The 20899-nt window shown below is 38.3% G+C and overlaps 1 protein-coding gene across 5 annotated transcripts in view; it reads left to right on the top strand.

Moving 5' to 3' along the window:
- ATE1 (arginyltransferase 1) overlaps positions 1-20899 on the top strand; it is a 157889-nt gene that overhangs the window by 12070 nt on the left and 124920 nt on the right. For 2 of the 5 annotated variants that reach the window (XR_003004634.1, XM_024755918.1), the window contains exons 6-7: positions 4209-4438; positions 6329-6457. Coding sequence is in view for 4 of the 5 variants with exons in the window: in XM_024755918.1 (XP_024611686.1) it covers positions 4209-4438; positions 6329-6457 (359 nt within the window). In the remaining variant the exon portion in view is untranslated. Of the gene's footprint in view, positions 1-4208; positions 4439-6328; positions 6458-7374; positions 7504-20899 lie in introns of all 5 variants that reach the window. The other 3 variants (XM_024755921.1, XM_024755919.1, XM_024755920.1) reach the window with 2 other exon arrangements.

Genomic DNA, 20899 nt, shown 5'->3' with positions numbered 1-20899 from the left:
GAAAACTTTGTGTTTTTACTGAATAGTTTTTTTTTTGGTGGTATGCGGGCCTCTCACTGTTGTGGCCTCTCCCGTTGCGGAGCACAGGCTCCGGACGTGCAGGCTCAGCGGCCATGGCTCACGGGCCCAGCCGCTCCGCGGCATGTGGGATCTTCCCGGACCGGGGCACGAACCCGTGTCCCCTGCATCGGCAGGCGGACTCTCAACCACTGCGCCACCAGGGAAGCCTGCCCTTTTTTTTTTAATCTAAAATTCTCATGGCATTTAAATTGTTTGTCCGAGATTTCATCCTAATTGATAAGAATAGTCCAGTAAAATATTTTGAATGGTTTAGATCGTTTCTTTCAACTCTTACTCTCTTGGGCATTAGGGTCGGTCAGTTTGTTTACCATTTTTATTTTTTATTATAAAAATTACTTATAGTTTATAAAATTTGAAAAACCTTCATTTTGGAGAATTTCAGAGACAAATGTAGCCTGAATATTGTAATGAATTTCCAGGTACCCTTCCCTCATTTGAAACAATTACTGACTCATGATGTCCACTCTTTTTTTTTCTTCTAGTTTTATTGAGTTATAATTGACATACGGCACTGTATAAGTTTAAGGTGTACGGCATAATGATCTGACTTACATCGTGAAGTGATTCTCACAATAAGTTTAGTGAATATCCATCATCTCAGATGGGTACAAAATTAAAGAAATAGAAAAAAATTTTTTTCTTGCGAAGAGAACTCAGGATTTACTCTCTGAACAGCTTTCATCTGTAACATACGGCCGTGTTCATTATATTTATCGTGTTGTACATTACATCTCAAGTAGTGATATTTATCTTACAGCTGGAAATTTATTCTTGTTGACTTGCCTTCATCCAGTCTCCCCCTTGACCGCAAATCTGATCTCTTTTTCTATGAGCTTGTTTGTTTGTTTGTTTGTTTGTTTTTTTTTGAAATGATTGGCCATTCTTACTCTTCCAGTATTGTATTGAAGCAAATTCCAGACATTATATCATGCGGTATTTCAGAATGCATCTCTAAAAACTAAGTACTTTAAAAAACATTCACAATACCGTTATTGCACCTAAGTAAAATTCCTTAATGTTGCTGAATATCCATTATTTACATTTCTAAGTTTTTTTTCAGTCTTTCTTTTTTTTAACTTTTATTTTATTTATTTATTTTTGGCTGCGTTGGGTCTTTGTTGCTGTGTGGGCTTTCTCTAGTTGTGGAGAGCGGGGGCTACTCTTTGTTGCGGTGCGTGGGCATCTCATCGCGGTGGTTTCTCTTGTTGCGGAGCACGGGCTCTAGGCGCACAGGCTTCAGTAGTTGTGGCTTTCGAGCTCTAGAGCACAGGCTCAGTAGTTGTGGCGCATGGGCTTAGTTGCTCTGCGGCATGTGGGATCTTCCCGGACCAGGGATCGAACCCGTGTCCCCTGCATTGGCAGGCGGATTCTTAACCACTGTGCCACCAGCGAAGTCCCAGGTGTACTGATTTTATACGGATGATCTGTTTTCATTCTGCTGAAGCAATTTATTGATTTGGGGAAATCTGTATCCCGTAAATAAACTGAAATCCTAATTTGCTGCCCATTGCAGTTTGCAGTGTGACAGTACATAAATACAGTGTGAAACAATCACGGTAAGGATTGCTTAGTCCAGTGAATTCATTAGTGTAAAGATGACATAGGTGGTCTTTCATTAAAATACTGAAAAGTTGTTTCTCAGTTCACTCTAGATAGTTTTATAATTTGTTCATAATTTTAAAACTTTGGTAGGAATGTAATTTGAGTAACTGTTAGGAAATGCAGGTATTTTTCCTTATTACTATTTACGGGATGTTGATAGGTGAAATAAAACATTGTTTTAGGTATTGCTGATACATATAATAGCTAATAAAAATAGATGACCCTTTTTTTTAATTGGAGTGTAATTGCTTTACAATGTTGTGTTTTTGCTGTGCGATGAAGTGAATCAGCTATATGTATACCTACACCCCCTTCCCTCTTGGACATCCCTCCCCCTCCACCCTCCATTCCACCCATCTAGGTCGTCACAGAGCACCGAGCTGAGCTTCCTGTGCTTTATAGCATGTTCCCGCTAGCTATTTTACGCATGGTAGTGTATATATGTCAGTCCTAATCTCCCAATTCGTCCCACCCTCCCCTTCCCCCCGCCGTGTCCACATGTCTGTTCTCTACGTCTGTGTCTCTATTCCTGCCCTGCAAATAGGTTCATCTGTACCAAAAAATAGATGACCCTTAATTGAACAGTGGCTATAGTTTTATGAGCTGCACATGCATTAACACATTTAATCCTTAGGAACTCCACCATTAGGACTGGTTATTATCTTTCTTGTACAGGCGAAGAAACTTGCCCAAGGTCATCTAGCCAGGTGTGACAGAGCTCACCTCAGGTAGCCCATGTCAGCGTGTGTGCTCTTGACCAACAGGCTGTTGTGCCTCTCAGGACAAATTTGAGAAAAGACGCGTTCCCTGGCCAAAGAAAATTAATTCTCTAAGGCAACAACAGAGTGATGGCTAATTATGGAATTAGTTTTTTGTTACTGGTTTATTAGACTCATTCAGAGTTTTTTTTTAATAGGTAAATTTTGTTTTTAGTTGGAAAACATGTAGTGAAGTTGTATTATAATATGGTCTCACTATCACTGTTTTCTCATCAAATTAGTTTCTTTTGACCAGGTCTTGGTCTCTGACAAGTCCCTTAACACTCTACGTCTTAATTTTCTTCTCTGTAAAATTGACTTTTATATGATTTGTGAATACTGTTTCAGGATCCTGAATTTTTAAAAAAGCATTTTTCTTTGTTTAATTAGTGGCTTTTAAAAAAATTACAAAGTTATGTTTAGTGTTAGAAAAATTGGAGAAAAGAGAACACTACAAAAAAAAAGAGGAGGAGGAAAGTCCTTTTTTTAAATTTCTAAACCCAAGTAAGATGACTGTTAACATGGTGATATATTTCTTTCCAGGTTTCTTCCTAAATATTTTAATTATATATATTTATACATAATTTTTTTTTAATAAATTTATTTTATTTATTTACTTTTGGCTGCTTTGGTTCTCTCTTGCTGTGCGTGGCTTTCTCTAGTTGCGGCGAGTGGGGGCTACTCTTCGTTGCGGTGCGCGGGCTTCTCATTGCGGTGGCTTCTCTTGTTGCAGAGCACGGGCTCTAGGCACGTGGGCTTCAGTAGTTGTGGCTTGTGGGCTCTAGAGCACAGGCTCAGTAGTTGTGGCGCACGGACTTAGTTGCTCCGCGGCATGTGGGACCTTCCCAGGCTAGGGCTGGAACCCGTGTCCCTTGCATTGGCAGGTGGATTCTTAACCACTGTGCCACCAGGGAAGCCCATGTTTTAACATTGAATAATGACAAATCCCCTAAAATTTCTACAGCATTTAAAATGGCTGTTTGATATTCTGTTGCTTATTTTTAAAATTGTGTAATTCTATAATTGAGCATTTAGATTACTTTGAGGTTTTCATTTGTGTTCATTATTTGCCTCTATCTCTTATGATTTTCTTGGGATAGATTCCTTGAAAACAACTTCCTAGATTAAAGGGTACTCACTAAAATTTGTGGTTTATAATAGTAAAAATTGTTATATTTTAAAGGATTATCAGTTTGATATTTGCTCTTTTAATTAAAACAAAACTCAAATTGGAGCAAAACTAATGAGACCCCCCTCCTCAGTTAGTTAGAGAAGGACACAAATATCTTGAACTAAGCAAGGATATTTTTTCATTAAAAAAAACCTGCCGGAGTATGTTCTGGGATCAGTCCTCATTTACACCTGGTTCCTAAGCATTTATCTCTGTCACCAGTGATAAATGCTTAGGTTTCAGAGAAATGTCCCTCAGAAATGGGCTGGAGACAGCAGTGTCGTGAAGCAGAAGGTATTTGATTATGTTCCTTTTACAAAGGCAGAGAAGTGGATGAATATGTAAAAGAAAATGTTTCAACAATAAGAGCTGCCTGAAAAGTTTCTGTTACTATTTACTTTCTCTGGCAGTTCTTCTTCGAAGGTAGAATTTAAAGATCAACTTAGGGGTCTACACCATGAGCCTCTGAAACGTCTACCCGAAGCTCACCTAACAGTTGGAACTCTTTGTACTGATTTTGTGGAACCTTTGAGACCTTTAAAAAATATTTCTAGAGCCAAAAGTGATTGGTCTAATATTTTGAAATTCTTTTTTAGGCAAAGGGGCAGATTTGAGTAAGCCTCCATGTCGAAAAGCAAAGGAAATCCGGAAAGAAAGGAAAAGGTTAAAACTCATGCAGCAGAACCCAGGTGGAGAACTGGAGGGTTTCCAGGTTCGGTGTCAGCCACCGTCTTTGTTCCCACCAAAGGCTAAATCCAACCAGCCCAAGTCACTTGAAGATTTAATTTTTGAATCTTTACCAGAGAGTGCGTCACACAAGTTTGAGGTACTTTGGAAGGTGTTTTTTGTTTGTTTGTTAGCTACTTTGTTTTTTTTCACTTGAGATCATACAGTTGATGTTTTGCTGTTTATATAATGGGAAATTAAAGTGAATTGGGATGGAGTGGCATTTATATTTACTAAGTTAATTGGTACTTTAGAAAAACCTTTTTGTTTTTCTTTAGGATTTAAAAAGTAGGCAATTGGCTACTAAAGTAGTGAAAATTCTAGTTTTAGTGTGCTGTTATTTGAGGTACTCTGGCTTTTTGTATCTCTTGATTGAAATTTAGTAGAGTGAAAAATAGAAGAAACTGTTTTAAAATTTCATTTTTGGCAGCTTTGGTTTAGGTAGTGAAAGAGAATAGATCACAGTAGGCAAATCACTGTTTCATCCATTCTCATTTTCTGATCTTGATCAAGGCAGCAAATGGTATTACATATGCAAGCCAGCAGTTAGGAATTAACTAAACAGTCCTAAATGTACTACTATAATCATCTCATTAATTCCCCCCAAACCAATTTAGACATAGTGTGAGTATGCCTAGTCTTAAGAGTATTCCTCTTATTTTTCCCAAATTGATTTATATTCCAGGTGAAGTCTAGATTTTTCAGTATTAGTTTGGTATATTTATAAATTTTTTTTCTAAAACATTAGCCATAATGATTTTATTATATTCTCCTACCTGATTAATAACTGGTCAGCCTTTGAATTTACAGCTTAATATAATCTAAGAGCATCACTTATCACTGAAAAACCTGATATTAAACATTTACTTTGATGCAGTTTAAATCTTAGGGCAATATATATTATCAGATATAAATGTTAACAACTTTGACTATTATAATTCCTTGGCTACTCTGTTTTGGTATTGACTTTCTCCTTCCCAAATTGTAAGGAGAATGGAACACACTACTGAATACTTAAAATAGTTTATCAAGAGGTTTTTATCTTTTGATCAAATAATAATGTATTCAGGGCACCAGGCACACCTAATATAACAGTTCTTCAGTAGGCACCTTTTACTTTTTTAATGTAATGATATCCAGGATGGATAGATTTTTGTTATCCCCTGGGTGTCACTCTTTCATGAGAGCAACTACTTCTCGTGGCACAAGAAGTTTCCAGTTGGAAACAAGAAGTTTCCAATTACGCCTTTCTATTGTATTACATTTGATTTCGTGTTTTACTCTTCTATTTTGCTAGCATATTTTAACTGGTTAGTAAATAACGTTAAAATAAATGTTAGCCATTACTATGTACAGTTACTGCTTTTAATGCATCCTCATTTTAGATATGAGGAAACTAAGGTGCAGAGAAGTTAATTTATTTACGTGACTAAAATGGTGACTTTAAGATTTGAGTAAAGGGAATCTGACCATAGAGTCTTCATTTTAAACTATGCCATGAAATAGGAACACTTTTTGAGGGTTGTCTTTTACACTTATAGAAGAAAGTTGTAAGTTTAGAGTTAATGATGCATGAAAGAGTGTCCAAAAAATATATTCACATTTTCAATCTTTTGGATTGTTTTACTGAAGGTGAGTTGTGTACAGCTAATATTAAAGAGTATTTATTTGTGTCTGTGTCTTGAGTGCCAGAAGTATTCTACTGTTTTACAATAGAGGCAGTCTTACATAATTCAGTCAGTCTAAGAGCTTAGTCTTAGAATTTGGACAGGATCCTCTGCCTTCTTAGTGAGTCTATAATTTGGAGAAATAATTTTTTTCTTTATTCACTAACTGGTTGATTTTTAATGTTAAAATATTACCGTTATATGTTCATGCTTTAATATTTATATTGGAACTTCGGGGCTTTTTTGGGTGGGAATGACTTAATGCATAGTCCATGGAATAAATAAATGAATTAATGAACATTGTTTTTTAACTCCTTCTGAAGGTGAGGGTGGTGAGATCATCTCCACCAAGTTCTCAGTTCAAAGCCACATTTCAGGAGTCTTACCAGGTCTATAAACGCTACCAGATGGTTGTTCACAAGGACCCACCTGATAAACCAACTGTGAGCCAGGTCAGCAGGCCAAGTGTAATTTTTCTGTGCAAACGCAACTTTCCCCTCTATTTGATATCACTGTGTGAATTCTTGGTTTATTTGTGGTACATTTAATTTATATTCAATTTGCAGTGTATCTGCAAAGAGATAGGACCATGGAATACTGGACATTCTGAAAGCGCAGATTTTACCTGATGCCATGTTAAGAGCCTTCCATGTATAATTTCAGAATGGAAAGTAAAATGAAGTATCTCTGTTTAAAGTCACTGTGTTTAGATGCATTTATTTAAGAGTTAGTGAAAAGGCGATCTCTAAGTTAAAATATTTATGAGAAAAAAGTCAAAAAAACACCCACTATGTGGTAGGCATACTTTGTACAACACAGTTAATATGCTTTATCTCCATTTAAAAGTCATGTGTAGAAAAAGTTCATAACAAATAAATTACTCTTCGTTGATGTACTACCCGTACACAACTGAGTGGGACTAGAAAAGTAAGATAGTAGAATGTTTTAATTGAAGTCCTCATATACTTATAATTTTACAAATCAAATTACCCGAGAAAAATCTGGAAGGGGAAAAAGTTTAAAGCCCTTAATATAAGTAGAGGTGACACAGGTAGTGGCAATTAACATGAGGAGCAATAGTGACTCTGCTGTATGCAGAGAACCACAACAGGTAGATAGAGAAAAAAAAAACAAAAAGAAATTGTCCCGGCCCTTGTGAGTTTAAATTTTTCATGAATATTGGTGCACAGTTCGTGCTTCACGCTCCGTGCTAGTCAACCTGTCCCTAGGTTTATTCGTTTTATAGAAATTCCAGCGCTGAGCTTTGGAAGTGGATTTGCGGAGATCTTACTCTAGCCTCACCTTCAGAAGCATATCATCAGGCAGAGGTGTTTCAGTAGCGTTTGCTTGTATCTTCCTTGCTCTGAAGGTGAGGCTAGTACCTGTCTCCTTTGAGGACCCCGAGTTCAAGTCGTCCTTCAGCCAGTCATTTTCTTTATATGTCAAGTATCAAATGGCCATACACCAGGACCCGCCTGATGAATGTGGGAAGACCGAGGTACCTTTTGCTAAATGTTTTTTTCCTATGTTGATGAGGTTGTCTATGAAGAAGCATAATATCAATATATAACCTTCTTATTCCATTTTCTTATCTGTTAAGTAGAGTTGATGATCCTTACATTGTGTACTACTGAACTTTTGTGAAAACAAGTTATACATGTGATCATTTTAAATCCCTTAGAAAAAAGGATATGTTTTTACTCAGTGTTCTCTCCAGGAACCTGAGTGTATTGTGTTTACACATCAGTCATTGGGCTAAGACAGCAGACGTCACTGAGTGCTCTTTGTGCCAGACTGTGCCACAGCACACAGGGAGGAGTCTCTGTCTTCAAGGAATTGATGATCAAACGGGAAAGACGGACCAATAAACAAATATATCTTAAGAAGAAGCATGTGGGGAAAAGCTGAATGTGTTGAGGTTACATAGAGCATCATTTAACATGCATTTATCGAGGGCCTGTATTTTCCAGCTGGAGATATTTAGATGAATAAGAGATTGCATACTTTCCACAGTCGGACAGTGATGTTTTGGAAGAAAGATGACAACAGATGCAGAAGGATTGAAGTTTTGATTTTTTTTTTTTTTTTTTTAATGACATAGGATGTGTTAGCTTAAAAGAGATGATTAATAAGGCAGGAGTTAATGCTGCATGTTCCCTGGGAGAATGCTGACTTCTGGGTCTCGCAGAGCCTTTCTTGGTGGAGTGTGGTCTGCAGACCCACAGCATCAGCGCAGCGTCACCAGGAATGCAGACTCTCATGTCTCCCCTCAGACCTACTGAATCACAGTCTGCGTTTTGAACTAGGTCTCCAGGTGATATGTGTGCACATTCCGATTGGAGAAGTGCTTCCATAAGTTCCCCGTTGAGACCTATAGCTGTGGGTGGTAGCATTTACAGATAAGGATTCTGAAAGGTGCAAGAAGTTCCCTTTGATATTCCCAGGAGGTCTTAATTCCTTTCTGAGCGTTATTCTTTCCTACTACCCTTGAGATTCTGGCTTTGTGCCTGCCTGCTTACCAGGTATGGATAGTTGGGCCAAAACACCCTGACATGTTTGATGTGTTCCCGTGAACCCCCTCACCCCCTTTTGGGCTTCAGGCCTCTGGTGGAGACCATTCTTGCAGACCTAGTTCAATGCGAAAGTTCATAGTCGTAACTGGGGAGACAGATGGGTAAGCAGTTCCAGTGCTGTTGGATTAGTAAGGAAAGCCACCTTAGTGGGACTGGAGGTTAGGGAGGTTTTTCTGAAGGAAGTGACATCGGAGCCAAGTCTGAAAAGATGAGTGCCACTTAACATCTGGACAGGCTCTAGGGCAGTGTTCTGTATTTAGGCATAAGGTATGATTGAGGCTTTTTAAAAAGGCTTAAATTTACATTCACTATCATCGGTAGTACTGAACTCTGGGTACATGATTTGACCTTGTGTTTAAATAGAAATACATAATGGATTTCTTTATTGTAGCCAAATAGTTGTGCTTTAATGATTCATTTTATAGTATCACATGCTTATAGCAAATTCATACAGGTGGGAAAGTTTGTATAAACTATCATAAACTTTCCCACCAGTATGAATTTGCTGTGTTTAGTACTTTGATTTCATACAAGTGAGTATATTTGGCTTTGATAAATTCTTTTACTTTATTCATAGCATTTTATTTACCTGACATCTAACTGAATTCATATGGAGTTTTCAGAGACATTTGAAATGATGTTTTTCACGTGGGCGAATTTGTTATCTCACTGAATGTAGTTTCTAAGAAATAACATGAAATAACATTTTGTAAGTCAAGACTCTGTACTGTGCTTTTTTCTTTATATTAGCCTTATTGAGGTGTAATTCACATACCATTATAAGTCACCCATTTAAAGTATATGATTCAGGGGTTTTTAGTATATTCACAGAGTCGTGCAACCATCCTCACTAGCGCCAGAGTATTTTCATCATCCCCAGAAGAAGCCCCATTCCCACAGTGGTCACTCCTTGTTTATTCCCCAGACACCCCAGCTCCAGGCAGCCATATTCCACTTTCTGTCTCTGGATTTCCTTAGTCTACAATCAGTATTGTACAGTTCATATAAATGAAATTGTACAATGCTGGTCTCTTGTTGACTGGCTTCTTTCTCTTAGCATAATGTTTTCAAGGTTCATCCATGTTGCAGCATGTGTCAGTACTTCATTCCATTTTATGGCTCAATTAATATTTCATTGTATGGCTATACCAAATTTTGTTTCTCTTTTCATCCATTGATGGGACTTTTGGGTTGTTTTCATTTTGGGGCTTTTATAGAAAGTTTTGCTATGGACATTTGTGGACAAGTATTTATGTGGACATATGTTTTCATTTCTCTGGGGTATATACCTAGGAGTGGAATTGCTAGGTCATAGGGTAACTCTATGTTTACCTTTTGAGGAAGTGCCAGCCTGTTTTTCAAAGTGCGACACCTTTTTAAATTCCCATCAGAAGTATGCAAGGGTTCCACTTTCTCCACATGCTCAGCCACACTCGTTTATTCCTTTATTTATTTATTTTTTTAATTTTAGCCATCCTAGTTGGTGTGAAGTGGTTATCTCATTGAGGTTTTTTTTGGTCTGCTCTGCGAGGCTTGTGGGATTTTAGTTCCCCGACCAGGGATTGAACCTGGGCCACAGCAGTGAAAGCGCCTAACCCCTGGACCACCAGGGAGTTCCCTCATTGAGGTTTTGATTTGCAGTTCCCTGATGGCTAATGATGTTGAGCATCTTTTCATGTGTTTTTTGGCAATTTGTATATTTTCTTTGAAGAAATGGCTATTCACATTTTTTGCCCATTTATAATTTTTTGCCCATTTTTAAGGGACTAGATAACAAGTCCCTTATCACATATGTGATTAGAAATATTTTTTTCATTCTGTAGATTATATCTCCAGTAGGATTTTTTATTTTACAATCTGTTTTGTCTGATATTGGTATAGCCATTCCGTCTTCTTCTGGTTCCTGTTTGCATGATACTTCTATACCATCCTTTTTATCTTCAATCTCTTTGTGTCTTTGAGTTTCACGTGTGTCTTTTTTAGACATCATATATTTGGATCTTTTTTTTTTTTTTAATTTGGAGGGAGAACAGTCTCTCCCACTTAGTTGAAGTGTTTAATCCGTCCATATTTAATGTTGTTATTGATAGAGTTGGATTTATGTCTTCATTTCACTTTTTTTTCTATGTTTCATATCTTTGTTCTTTTATTTCTTTACTACTTCCTTTTGCATTAAATGAGTATTTTCTAGGGTAACATTTCAATTCCTTTAATGATTTTTTTCACTATATTTTTGAGGTGTAGTAGCTGCTCTAGGGCTTACCATATACATCTTGACTCACAGGAGTGACTACAGATTTATACTAACTTGATTCCAGTGAGGTATAAAAATGTTACTCCTGAGCTCTAGTCCCTCCTCCCCCTTTTTGTGCTATTTATAACATATATGTTATAAACTCAATATATGTTATAATTATTACCTTATATGATTTTATGTCTTTTATAAAGCTGAGAAGAGGAATAGGAACAAGTGTTTGTTTATAATTTGTTAAAATTAACCTGACTTTCCATTTCTGGTTCTGTTCATTTGTTCCTGTGGATCTGAGTTACTATCTAATGTAATTTTCTTACTGTAGTTCAGCTTTGTTCCCGTCCACCTTCCTTATGATGCTATTGTCAAACATCTTACTTTCCTGTATGTTATAGTGCCAACAGTACAATTATACACATATTATTTTGTACAATTGCTTTTAAAATCAGTTAAGAGAAGAAAGAATACACACATGTATTTGAGAAGCCTCTGATGTCACGCCCTGGGGCCTCGGCCGTGGACGTTGCACACTAGTCCCCCTGGGATGACGGTGGTCTTACTAGTGTTCTCTTTGTCGCCTTCCCTGATGCTGTTGAGGTGTTTTAGCTCTGTTGGTTTCACATCCAGCTCTCAGGCTCCACTAACTGCTGACTGTTCGCCGCAGTGTTTTCGGCAGTGCCCCAGGGCGTACATTTGTTTTCGGCAGTGCCCCGGGGCGTACATTTGTTTTCGGCAGTGCCCCGGGGCGTACATTTGTTTTCGGCAGTGCCCCAGGGCGTAAATTGCTCCACAGTTTGATTTATTGAATTTAGTCCCCTTTGCAGCAGCAGTTTTTGAGGCGCATCTTTGAGGTTTGTTCTGACCCCAGGAGGGCTCTTCTTCACTGTCTTTTCCTGTTTCTCTCTGGTAAACCAGCTGGCCTACGGTTTAGCTTGTTGCCCTCATGGAACTGCTAGCCTCCTCTTAGATGCTTCCACCAAAATCTCCATTGTTTTCAAGACTTCCCCTGGGCTTGAACTTCCCTCTGTCCCAGATGTAGTCCTGATTGCTGAGGAGCTCTCTGTTCTGTGGCCTGCCCTCTTGAGCCCCTTTGTGCCGCTGCTCTGGAGCTGCGGGCAGGGACGGTGGCTCATTTCCCTTGGAGTGACACCTCTCCTTCATGAGCAGCGCGCTGGTCAGGAGCTAGGTCCTGCTTCTGGTCTTCTCTGGGTGGATGATTAAGTTTTGGACTCATTAACAGGGAATTTTAAGACGTGTGAGCTGCCCTAGTGATAGTTCTGTGTAGGGAGACGGTCTAGGGAGACGGTCACTGCTGTAGATGAGTCCTTCACCTGCCATGTTTTCATCCTAGAAATTCTTTCTTCACTTGGCAGACTCTTGCTCGCAGGTAGAGAGTAAGTGCTCTGTCTGTGGGGCTGGCTGCCTAGACGATCTGACTTGGACATGCTGCTTTGCTTCTCAGGCTCGAAGTGAGGCGTTTTATACTGAAGGGACCTAATTCTTGTCATGGAGTACAAATAGTAGTTTTCCCTTGTACCTGGCTACGGTTTCTACCTGAGGAACCAGCCAGTGTTCCTGTGCTCGGAGGCAGAGAGAAGCCAAAAAAGTCCTCCTTTGAAAAGTTCCAATGATGTCCCGACCTGCTTTATGGGCTCCATGCAGCAGCTCACTGTGTTGTGGTTTTGTCAATATAATGGTCCAAACTAATTTAATTACGTTCAAGAAAATCCATTTTTGCTTTTGTTGTTGCAAACCATTTGAAGTAAAAAACAGTCAACATACTAACTTGTAACCATATCAATGCATAACATCCATTTTTACTCTGTTGGTGACCGTAAAATAAAATCGTTTAAACACCCCAAAAAGTAGGTTATTCTTTGAGAGATTTGATGAGAATATAAATAAATATAGATTGCTTTGATATGCAGAATAGCAAGTCAGTTCTTTTTAGTAACATCTTTAGAAAAACAGCACATAATTGCAGATAGTGAGATGGCATAGGATTTAGTAAATTATTCTATATGTTTCTTTCTATTACTGTTTTCAATCATTCAGGTAGATACCAGATTTTCAGAAAATAGTACTATCTAGATAAAATAAAACAGGAGTAATTTGTCACCTATCTTTTGTATAATACAATATAAAGCCAGCATTTAATAATCTTTGTTTTTCAAAATATCAGTAATTCCATATGATATAAACATGGGATTTTTAGCTGAAATTCTATTGTTACATTTTAGAAAACAGTGTTATCTAATAATGTTTATTAAGTGCCAGTTGATCTGAGCTCTTCTAAACTATTTGAAGAACAGGCTGTAACCATAGCTCCAGTAGTCTCATCACAATTCTGAGGCATTGACTAAATTGTTTAACAAATTTTATTAAGGGCTTTCAAACATAAAGGAAAATTGAGAGAGTAGTATACTGACCACCTGGTACCCATCACCTGGATTCAACAGTGGTTAGTTTTCTGTGTTTGCTTTATCGTTTTTTGTGTGTTGAATCATTTTAACTTAGATTATGCATCATGACATTTTACTCCTAAAGTCTTTAGCGTACGTCTCTGAAAAAATAAGGTGTGCTTCTTCAAAATGCAATGTCATTATCACATGTAAGAAAACTGGTGATTTGTAAATATCATCTAGTATCTGTCTCATTTAAAAAAAATCAGTATCCAGTCTAGGTTCGTAGATTACATTTAGCTGTATATTAGTTTATATTTTTCAAATTGTATAACAGCTTCTATCTTGCAACTATTTTTTGTGATATTGACTTGTTTTTTCAACTTTTTACTGTGAAACTTCTGAAATTTATGAACAAAAGCTGAAAGGATACAGTGAACACCTACATACTGTTCACAAAGGTTCACTGGTTGTTAATAACTTTAGTGAAATTTGCTTTGTCATCTTTTCTTTACTGGAACCACTTGAAAGTAAGTTGTGGGTATTATAACACTTTGCCTGTAAGTACTAAGCATGCATCTCCTAAAATAAGTATATTCTCATGTAACCACAATGTTTATCATTCCTAAAAAGTTAACAGAAATTTTATAACATCATAATCCATATTCAGATGTTCCCAATTATACCCAAAATACCTAGAAAGCTTTTTTTAGAAAAATACTAGATCCAGCAAGGTTCCTGCCTTGAATGAAGTATTATATTTATGGTGTGTTTATAATATGGCTGTTATGTTTCCTAGGTCTTTTTAAATGTTTTTCTTCCTCATGGCATATTTTACGAGAGTGTAGGCCACTTGTTTTTAGAATGTCCTTTATTCCGTATTTGTTCCTAGTGTTCAGATTCAGCCTACATGTTTTTAGGTGTAGGTGATATGTACTTTCTAAAAAAACCCTTTTATTGAAGTGTAGTTTCATACAGGAAAATGCACATAGGTGTTCAGATAGATGAATTTTCCTAAATTGGACTCACCCTTGTTCAGAGGTGCTCAGATCACGAAATTGACTACTGCCAGCCCCTCGGAGCCCCCTCTCGTCCTTTTCCCGTCACTGCCAGTACTTTTGTGACTTGTAAGACTGCAGATCAGTCTTGCCTGTTTTGTACCGCGAGTTGGATCACGTACTCTTTTGCTCGTGGTTTCTTTCGCTCAGCATTATATTGAGTGCAATTCATCTGTAATTTTGCGTGTTGTAGGTTGCTCAGTCTCATAGCTGTATACTGTTCTAGTTATGAATATACCATAATTTATCCATTTCTACTGTTAATGGGAATGTGAGCAACTCCTGGTTTGGGGCTACTGTGAATAGTGCTGCATGTGTACATCCTTTTACATGTCTGTTGGTAAATATATGGGCACATTTCTGTTGGGTATACACCTAGGATAGAATTGCTGTCATTAGGTATGCAGATGTTCAACGTTTAGATGTTGCCAGTTTTTTCTAGGGGTTAGGCCAGTTCTTTTCGTCCTGCTGTATCGTATCAGGCAGCATGCCCTGTATTTGTGCTGCTAGGTCTGCTCACTTAGATGGATGGCAGCCATCAGATCTTTTTATTGTTAAGTGCCATTTTCACCTTTGTAATGAGATCTTTCCATTGTAAAGGCACATTACTCACTATTTAAAAAGTGAGCTGTGGGATGGTATTGGTATTTTTGAGAGATTTTGAAAAATCTCTGTCCCAGTCACCTATTGTCCAGTCATTTTATCATCTTTTGGTGTTTCTTGCCTGAATCAGTTATGGGAAGGTGGGAGGGGCTGCACAATGGTGAATTATCTAATTGTTTTATTTTCTTCTACATTTATTATCTGAAATTACGTATCTTCCGTAAAGAAGAGCTTTATCTTCATTTACCTCCCCTTCCCCCGCCCCCCATCATTTTTCCTTCTGGTATCACTGTGGGCTCATGGATTTAAAAATTTTTCAATTATAATCCATTGCTATCTTTTTTTTTTTAATGCTTAAATTGTACCAAATTTGGCCAGTAGGATTCCCCTCAAGGGAGTCTAAGTATTTATTCCCTTTTTATCTGGTTCAATAAGGTGTTCCAGACTAATGTGTTTTTCTTCTTCCGGGTTTGGAATCAGCCTTTCTCCAGTGAGTCCTAGCTCCTTTTAGTGGAGAATGGTATTTTTGTGCCTAAATCAGGATGCTAGTTATGCTCTTTAGGTACATGACAGTGGCTTCTGAAAGTCCAGGCCAGTTATCTATCTTAAAGAATGTCCCACATTCTGTATTTGTCCGAATCTGTCCTCCTGGTCTAATTTAGCTTCTTTGTTGCCCAGATTTCCTGTAGACTGAAAATTAAGTCTAAACCTTGATTCAGGTTAAACAATTTTGACAAATATGCTTCATAGGTGATTTTGTGTATATCGTATCATGTCAGAAGTTATATAATAATGGGTTGTCCCAGTATTGATGCTAATTTCAAACACTAGGTTAAGGAGGTAATGTCTAGATGTCTTCATTGTAAGGATAAGATTTTCCCTGTGTTTAGCAAGTTATCTGTAGGAGAGTTACTTCTGCACAGATGAATGTCCCCTTCGTCAACAGCCTTTCATCTCGTGGTTTTAGTATCCACTGATGATCTTTGTTTGTTTGTTTTTGCGGTTGGCGGGCCTCTCACTGTTGTGGCCTCTCCCGTTGCGGGACACAGGCTCCGGATGGGCAGGCTCAGCGGTCATGGCTCACGGGCCCAGCCGCTCCCTGGCACGTGGGAGCTTCCGGGACCAGGGTACGATCCCGCGTCCCCTGCATCGGCAGGCGGACTCCCAACCACTGCGCCACCAGGGAAGCCCTGGAGTTGGCTTCTTAATTTAATTTTAGTTTTTAATAGGTGATATATTTACATAGTTCCAAAGACAAAACTACAGAAAGAGAGATTCACTTAGAGAAGTCCCCTTTGTATATCCCCTCTACCCTGTCCCCTGCCCTCTGGTAATAACCATTTTAATTAGTGTCTGGTGTTTTTTTTTTTTTTTTTAATAAATAAATTTATTTTTGGCTGCGTTGGGTCTTCGGTGATGCACAAGGGCTTTCTCTAGTTGCGGCGAGCAGGGGCTACTCTTTGTTGCGGTGCGCGGGCTTCTCATCTCGGTGGTTTCTGTTGTTGCAGAGCACGGGTTCTAGGCACACGGCCTCAGTAATTGTGGCTCACGGGCTCTAGAGCACAGGCTCAGTAGTTGTGGCGCACAGGCTTAGATGCTCCACGGCATGTGGGATCTTCTCGGACCAGGGCTTGTACCCGTTCCCCCTGCACTAGCAGGCGGATTCCTAACCACTGCGCCACCAGGGAAGCCCCTAGTGTCTGGTTTATCCTTCTAGAGTTTTGTTTGTTTTTCCAAAAGTAAACAAATACATATGAATAAGCTTATTTTTCCTCCTTTCTTTCACCAAGAAGAACATTCTGCGTACACTCTTTGGCACCTTTCTTCTCTAAAAACATATCCTAGGGATTCCTCTCCTATGATATCATAGAGATCACCCTCATTCTTTGTTTTTTCCACCACATATTTTTTCTTAAGTGGACATACGATAGTTTATTCAAGCAATCTCCTATTAAGATTGGCTTGTTTCTAATCTTTTGCTGTTATAGGTAGTATAATTTTGTCATTTTGCATTTGTGTGAAGGTGTACTTTTTTGCTTGATCTGACATAGTGCATCAAAAGACAAAAGCTCATAGAATTTTGCTGGATATTGCCGCACTTCCTCCACAGTTGTATTCCTCTGTGCTCCAGAGTATGAGAGTGCCTTTCTCCACAGCACCCCCAAAAGAGCGTGGTATCAAACTTTTGTGTTTTTTTTGTTTTTGTATCCTTGATTAATTTTTAAAGTATTGAAAAGATGTTAGGAAGAGTGTCTTATTTTGGATAACTTCTGTGATCATAGGCTGAAATGTGTATAAAGAATTTTGTTTTGTAGTTTACTTTATATAGTTTAATGAAACAGGTGAGAGACTGATGCTGGTGGTAACACAGAAGTGGAAGGGAGTAAGCAAAAAGGTTCTAAGGAGTGATGAAGATGACGTACTGTTATTATCCCTAATAACCAGGAATATTATTAACAACGTAAATTATGAGGCTTAAAAATGATCTTTCTAAGAGTATGCTTAATGACTCATAACACTTTTCTCAATGAGAATATGAATCTTCCTTGTTAAATTTAGTGACTGAATCCAGGTTATTGCCTTAATAAAATATTTAAGCAGTGAGAAATTAGACCCTGTCTGGTCTATAAGAAGTCTGCTTGCACTAAAGAGGCAGGCTTACATGCCCCTTTTCCTCCTCATTGCAGGATTAACATGTTATGTGATTTTGTGTTTATATGTGTGCGTATCATATCATAGTTGCATTGTTTTAGAATTAAAGGAAATTTGATTTAAATTTTAGAGAAATATATATTCCTATCTCTCCTTTTTATGTGAGGTCGAGTCTTTTACCTGAAACATAGTTAGGGGGTATAGAAAGTAAACCTGGCTTGAGTGATGTGCTCATAAGTCACTGTGTGGCAGTGTATTGGACGTGTCTAGTGTCATGCAGGGAGGGCCCTCTGGTGGCATCATTGTTACGTACCCTCTCTTCATTGCTGACCACCCCTGTGGCTAGGGTGAGGGCCTGGGCAGCAGCTCCCATGGGCTGTGACTCCTCTGACTTTATTCTTCTTCCATTGTGTTGACAAGAACCCTTCTTGAACTGTTTGTTCTGTGGCTTTGTTATCTGCAGTGGACACCTGCCTACTTTTAGTAAGTCCCTATTATAGGTCTGTACTACAAAGGATTTCCTTTTGTGAGCATGCCGTTCTCTATCTAATTAAACAGCTGAGGTTCTCAGGCTTCATGGTCACCGGCGTTCCGTGTTTTCATTTTCCCTTCTACTATGTCACACATTCACAAGTTAGTGACAAGAAAACATAATCATGGAAGATGAAAATAGTTTATCACCTGCTAGATGTCTTTGTCAACACTGGAGCCACTTTTCTGGCGTAGATTACAGAGCCCATCATCTTAGTTTCCGTTCAGATTGTTTAAAACACAGCAGTCTTTGAATCCATGGATGAAGATAGTGGAAGTGTTATCCTAGGCGACAAGTACTCAATTGAATAACGCCAGACAGTTATTCTCTATTTGTTTGTAGATAGTCATAACATTGACAATGTTACTTACCATTTACTGTTTTTTAAAGAAATCTTTAAAAGGCTTCTTTAAAAGAAAAAGATGAACAAACTTTGTTTTTTAGAGTAGTTTTAGGTTAAAAGGCTTTTTTGGAAAGAAGTTCACATGTTATTTGAAAGACATATCACTAGGATTAATAAATCTGAATTTTATATTTTTACTTTAATTTTCTAAAAAAAACTTTTAAATTGAAAGTTTCAAGCGTTCACAGGGTAGAGATAATAGTTTAGTGAACCCCCGTATGCCCATCGCTCAGCTTCGGCACTGTCAGCACTTAGCCTTATTTCCCCTTGCCACTTTTTGTTTGTTGTCCCTGAAATTATGCTCTTTTACCTATACATACTTTAATTTCTCTTTGCTTATTCCATCAGGTGATCTTGTATAAATTTAAAAATTACAGTGATTGAGGTATTTCAGGCTACTGTGCTTTCCCAGAAAGCACTGTTTTCTAAACTGGTTCAGAGAATTTACTGTGAGAGACTCACATATCAGGAGACCTCTGCTTCTGAGGGATATTTATTTTGGGGAAAGTTATCTTATATTCAGGCATAAATGATTAGACAGTAAGCGTGGTAAAGAAAAGTTTGCCATGTGTCCCTTCTGACCCCATGGAGCAATGAAAGGAGGTGGTAGAATACCAGACTGTTGTCTCACTCCAGCCACCAGGTGGTGCTGTAGATCTGGAACAGGTTTGTTCCTTCATCCAGGCTCAGTCCTATCCCAGTGTGGGATGTGTGTTTACAGCCTATGAAGTATGGATAATGCTTTTCTTCTGCCATTTATAAGAATTAGCGTGCATTGAGGCATTGAATATGATAATTACAAGTGATTCTTTGCTTGTTAAAGATTTAAGTATTTTCTGGAACTTAACCTAGAGAAGCTTTCAGATTCATTTTTCCTTCTTAATAGCCTTACTCTATGTATATGAAAATATTGAATAACAACTTATATTTAGAAAATTATTCACTGTATCATGCTGACCTCTTCCTTCAATTATGTAAAGAAACCAGACAACCATGTATAGGATAGGCATATACTATTTTATAAATATCTGTCATAATTAACAGAATTTGAATGATGGCTAGGTGTGAGCATTTTGAAATTTTTAAGATACTTTTTAAGCCTATTTTCTTGAGTAAAGTAGAGGGCCTAGGCAATATTTGTACAGTTCAATAAAAAAAAAAAAACACTTTTTATGAGCAGCTCCTAAGTAAGGGCACTTTTGTATTGTAGTCTGTCTTAAGGTATGTTGCATGACATTTGTTACTAATAGTAGTTAAATTACCAAGATTTAAAAATCATTTACTTAAATAAATTTAGAGGAGAGGCCACAGTTTTATCCTCATGATAATGTTAATTCTGAGGGAGATGCAAAGGGGTAGAGTTAAACTAATGCTGGGGACATTTTTTCTTAAAGTTTCTTTTGGTTAATAATTTCCACAACTTGTCTCAGATCATAAAATCGTAGCGTCATACAACGTTAGAGACGGAAGGACCTTTGTGATTGTGTAGATGGTATAGATTCACTTCTCTTGCTTAGAGAATTAATTTGTCTAAGATAATATGGGTGGTTAGTGGCAGAGCAATGATTCCAAATTTACGTGCTTTACACTAGACCGTGGTGTTGTCATTTGAAGACGTAAAAGTGGGCCTAAATAGTTAACATAGAATAACTGACATCAGTGAATGAAATGTTCAACATAAGCAAATTTTCCAAATAATTGAAGCATTTTTATTGTTAAAATTTTATGTCCAAATGTATTGTGTTCTTCCCTGCCTTCTCACACAGAATACTGAGCAGGACTTGTCTTGATAATGACTTGCATATTCCCTCAGGAGTGTTCTGCTCTTACAGTACTTCTGTGTACCACATGCCCTCAGACTACTGCTTTTTTCTGTAAAGTTACTCTTTTCATCTTTTTTTTTTTTTTGTGGTACGCGGGCCTCTCACTGTTGTGGCCTCTCCCGTTGCGGAGCGCAGGCTCAGCGGCCATGGCTCACAGGCCCAGCCGCCCCGCGGCATGTAGGATCTTCCCGGACCGGGGCACAAACCCACGTCCCCCGCATCGGCAGGCGGACTCTCAACTACTGCGCCACCAGGGAAGCCCTTTGCTCTTCTTTTTGCTGTCAGTTTTTACTGTGTTAGTTTGTCTGGTATTGGCATTCTTGCCTTTTTTAATTTGTGGTTTCTTAATGTGTTTGTTAAAATATTTATTGAGCATATACTGTGTGCTGGGTAGTGTCCGGGTGGCATTTGCTACAGTTAGCAAATGAGTGGATAAATCAGATGAAGATCCCGTGCTCTTGTGGAGCTCACATTCTCGGGTGGGAAGGAGTGGCCAGAGATAGTCATTAAAGAGTGAGCACCCTGGGGGCTTCCCTGGTGGCGCAGTGGTTGGGAGTCCGCCTGCCGATGTGGGGGGCATGGGTTTGTGCCCCGGTC

The sequence above is a fragment of the Neophocaena asiaeorientalis genome, unplaced genomic scaffold (genome assembly GCF_003031525.2).
Source record: "Neophocaena asiaeorientalis asiaeorientalis breed wild unplaced genomic scaffold, Neophocaena_asiaeorientalis_V1.1 scaffold85, whole genome shotgun sequence".
In the NCBI taxonomy this organism is placed as follows: Eukaryota; Metazoa; Chordata; class Mammalia; order Artiodactyla; family Phocoenidae; genus Neophocaena; species Neophocaena asiaeorientalis.
This window is presented reverse-complemented; position numbering and strand designations above follow the sequence as displayed.